The 4329-nt window shown below is 46.5% G+C and overlaps 1 protein-coding gene across 1 annotated transcript; it reads left to right on the top strand.

Moving 5' to 3' along the window:
• Nucleotides 1–71: 71 nt before the first annotated feature.
• CSUI_002556 (type i inorganic pyrophosphatase ppase) lies at nt 72–2566 on the top strand (the record flags this gene model as incomplete). The annotated part of the gene is made up of 1 exon (XM_068062756.1): nt 72–2566. A coding segment is annotated over one exon (396 nt), but the record flags the coding sequence as incomplete, so codon positions are not given.
• Between the last annotated feature and the right edge of the window lie 1763 nt (nt 2567–4329).

Below are 4329 nucleotides of genomic sequence, written 5' to 3'. Positions count from 1 at the left end.
TCTCTTTCCTCTTTTCTTCTTTCTTTTTTCCTTCATTTTGTCCTGGCTCAGGTCTTGGGAGCTCTTGCTATGATTGATAAAGGCGAACTCGACTGGAAGGTGCTTGCCATACGCCAAGGAGATCCTCTCTTTTCGAAGCTAAGGAATGGCTTGCAAGATGTCGAGAGGTATTGTCCTGGGGTGATCTCGGGTATTCGTGAATGGTTCCGTTGGTACAAACTTCCTACGGATAATACTTTAAGTCTCTTTGGTCATGAAGAGCGAGCTGTCTCAGCTGAAGTAGCCCGAGAGGTTGTATTGCATGCACATCACCACTATATTGTGTTTCTGAAAGCAGAGAAAGAAAGGCGATTGAAAAAGTTACATAAGGGTCCAGAGCTACAGGAAGGGAAACAGAAAAGATTAACAGATGACGAAAGTATAGATGAGAAAGCTCTGTCGTCTTTCTGGATACCTCTAAGAGAATGAGGGGTTTCTTTCTCTCTTTCTCAAGATCTGTTGGAGAAGAAGAAGAAGACCGAGGTGACGCAGAACGCTCGTCATAAAGACAGCAGGGGGATGAGAAGAATACACACAGAGAGATGAAAACGAGATGCGACGAAAAGAGAACAAAAGAGGAAGAAGAGGGGCAGGAAGAAGAGAGAGAAGAAAGAAGCAGAGTGAGAGGCAAGTGAGATGGATGGGGGGTTTAGTTGATTCCTTCTAGAATTGGGAACTGACAGACAAGGTGGATGATATACGGATAGCCTCGGCGTAAATGCCGTGCTTACGTCTGTATCGATCTTTTCCAAGTTCATAGAGATCTTGTTTTTTCCGCCGACTTGGTATGTGACTCCTACCGATGATAGCTCGGTCAAAATCTCCCTCATCTTACCCGCTTCTTTCGACCCTTGTCCCTTGGGGTGACTTTGCTTTGTATGTATGGGTGTGTACGTCAAGTACAACATACCTGGAGAATATGAAGAGTCCTTCTTCTTTCTCTTCATAGTTCTATGCATCACAGACCGACCTGTCTGTCTATTTCTTACCGGTTCTAATGTATCAGCTTCTCCTCGTCCTCCTCAGGGATGACGACACTCCTGTGCGAGACAAAGCTTTCCGTTTTCAGCCGCATGCACGACGAGCCTGCATCACTCAACGGGGTATTTCTTTCGTTCTTATCCCCTCTCCATACATCACAATGAACTGTACTTAGGTCTTCTTTTCTTGTTCGTTGTGTGAGAGGAAAGAGAGATTCGTCAAAGAAGAAAATGATGGGTGACGCTCTTCTGTACTCTTGCCGACTCCCGCTAGAAATCGATATCCTTGCTGACATTCTTTTCTTATCTACCTAGGTGTACGTCCCTCTACGTGATTCAATCAGATGAATGTGGCTGGTCGGACTGTGTACGGGAAAGAGAGAATAACCCATACTCAGCCAGATAAACGAGGAAAGGAAGAACGACTAGGAAAGAAGCAGGATGACCGTCCTCTATATATGACTTACCATCTGCATGCTGTACGCTTCCTAAAGGGAAGATGCCGTTCAAAAGTCTGAAGGGGATAACCTGTGTGACACTGTCTTTCTAGGCTTTCCACTGCTAAAGGAGATTTCTGTTCTACACCGATTTCCTTTATCGGCATCTGCGTATGCGCTCCTACGTATTGAAGGGGCATCTTGTGATCTTGGAGTATTCCTAAAAGGTGTCTATCATTCGCTGCCAGATAGGGTGAGGACTTATATAATGAGCGCAAGACTTCTCTTCCTCCTCCATTCATCCACTGCCTCCTTTTGAGAAATCTTTCCTTTCTGCTGGATTTCTGGGTGTCGTCATTTCCGGTGAAAAAGAATTTGAGCCGGCAGAGCGAGAGCGTGGACGAGGTGACGGTGCCCGGGGTACCCAGCATTGCCTGTATCCTTTGTGTTTCTTACTGTTAGCTATATGTCTATCTCCTTCCCTGTAGAAAAGGAGAAAGTAAGAACGGCTGAAGCTCGTCTTCCTCTATAATAGCTCACTTAGTCTTTGTATCTTTGCCCCCTCGTTTTGGAGTACATTTCATACATGATTCTGCTGTACATACAGATGCTTTAAACCTCTTCCCGACAATCGACAAATGATATCGTTGTTTTAATCAACATCATCCAAGACGTTTTTCCTTCGTCGCTCCACCACCCCTACCCTTAGATTCCGAACAGTCTTCTCTGCTACCTAGACGCGAAGCCGAAGCACACACCGTGTACTGGCTTGTGGGGCACCTAGTCATGATGTCTCTAGTTGAAGATTCTTCACGGGTGAATGAGGGGAGGTCGCCATCTTTTCTTTGTGTATGAAACTCCAGCACAGGTTGTTCTAACTTACACCGCATGCACTCGCAATCGGAGATATGCCACCCTTTACAGGGTGATTTCAAAGGGTGTCATGCCAACGAATCTTCCACAAGCAATCGTCATTCGCCTTCACATCATACATAGCCTACTGTTGTCTTCCTGAACTGCTATATCTCCTCAGCGCTCGCTCGCCTCCAAGGAGTCTAAAGTTCTGTCTAAAGGGTAGTCGGCGTGAACCCTGCATGCGATTCTCCCTCCTACTCTCCTGCTCGATCGACTGAGACTCTCATATGTCACATGTAGCTCATATGTGTTTGTTCAAGTGTCCCTGTGAGACTTCACGGTGTCTGGTGTTTGTAGCCAGAAAGAAAGCTGTCTTGGCTCCATCTTCACGTCGAAAACTAGCTATAGAATAAAAGACCTTCTTGAGGTCTCTTTGATATACGGCAAAGAAGGTCCATCAATGAGCTTGTTGTTCTTCGATAGAAAAAAGACACGATTAAAAGGTTTGCCAGGGAGTATATCGGCCGCGCAGATAGTCAGTAAGTTCATACATAACTTCTCCTTCCTACTTCCTGTCCTGTACCTCCTCCTGCTGCCCTCTTCTACACAGAACTGAATGTGTACTTGTCCTATGACCTCCTAAAGAGACTTCTTGAGAAAACAGAAGGATAGACATATATCTATGTCTATTCTTCTGATGGTGGACGTTCTACTTCTCCTAGCGGTGGTGGCGGTGATTGATGAGTCTTCTCCCTAGCTGGGGGGCAGAGTCACCCTGTGTCTGTCTGTGTCTTTGAGTACGCTGTGATGGACTACCTGTCTACATGAACCACAGCCAAGTGAATGTACGCAAGGCAGAAAGAAGAATGCAGATGAAGAATCCGTGAAATAGGAGACTATGGAAGCTCACACAGAAGATCAGGGAGATCTTTGTCGGACGATTTCTACGTTCAGAATGGATGTCTAGAAGAGTCGATAAAGATTTTCTTCATTCAACGTAACGGTTCGCAGTGAAGTCCTATCTCGAGTGCAAGCTCATTGATGTGTTTGAAGTGTCTGCTGTAGGGGTGACGGGTATGCATGAACGAGAGAGAGACAGGAGGAGGAGGAGGCCTTTTCTCTCCGTAGCGTAGAGAAGGAGGGCAAAACAGTCGAAGAAAGTCTCGTTGAGGTAGTGAAGATTCGGGTGTTGCCGTCGCAGGAAAGAGGGCAAGAAGGATGCTCGTGAGACCTTAGAGGACTACCATGTATATACACTCGACTAAGTTTCTTTAGAAAGCCGTTGAACTGTTTCGTGTCTGGGGTGGATCTTTTTTTTCCTACCAGTAGATCCCTCGTCAGTCTCGAGAGCCTCGTCACCTCTTCTCCCCCCCTGTGCATGCATCTGTATGGTATGCCCCTATCCTAGCGAAGTACGTGAGATTTCTTCTTTTCCATAGCTCTAAAGAGCAACACCTTGCACACTCCCCCTCATCTGAAACCCAGACCGATCGTCATGTATCACCAAGACATCGGTTCTTTCAAGCCTCTCCTCATAGAGATGTATGTCCACACAAGGCCTGTTCACAGACTTGGCAAGGGGGGTGAAAAGAGTGCCAGAGCTCTGAAGATCAGTTTGGTCTTTCTTTCATTCATCTGTCTACCTGGGGACCGGCCCCTCCCCCCGCTGACAACGCACCAGATGTTTTTCTTCGTCTCTTCTTCAAGGAAGATGTCCGACTACTATATGAGCTCACCCAGTCTTCGTCGTCATCTTCATCTTCTTCTTCTTCGTCACTCCCATCTCCTCCTCCTCCTCCTAAGTCTTTTATCATTCGACTATAGTTAAGCTTTCTTCTACGACTCCGCTGATTCTCGCCAGTCATTAGCCGACCTCCGATGGTATCATGACTAAGCGTTAAAGGTCTTGGTACTTTGTCCGGAGATAAGCCATGGCTTGTCTTAGCAACCGCATTCTCAGGGTAATTCTCCACGCCATGAATGGTGTAGTCCTTCTCATCTCGGCGATCTTTCTTCGC

Source organism: Cystoisospora suis, assembly GCF_002600585.1.
Source record: "Cystoisospora suis strain Wien I chromosome Unknown contig_1068, whole genome shotgun sequence".
Classification (NCBI taxonomy): domain Eukaryota; phylum Apicomplexa; class Conoidasida; order Eucoccidiorida; family Sarcocystidae; genus Cystoisospora; species Cystoisospora suis.
This window is presented reverse-complemented; position numbering and strand designations above follow the sequence as displayed.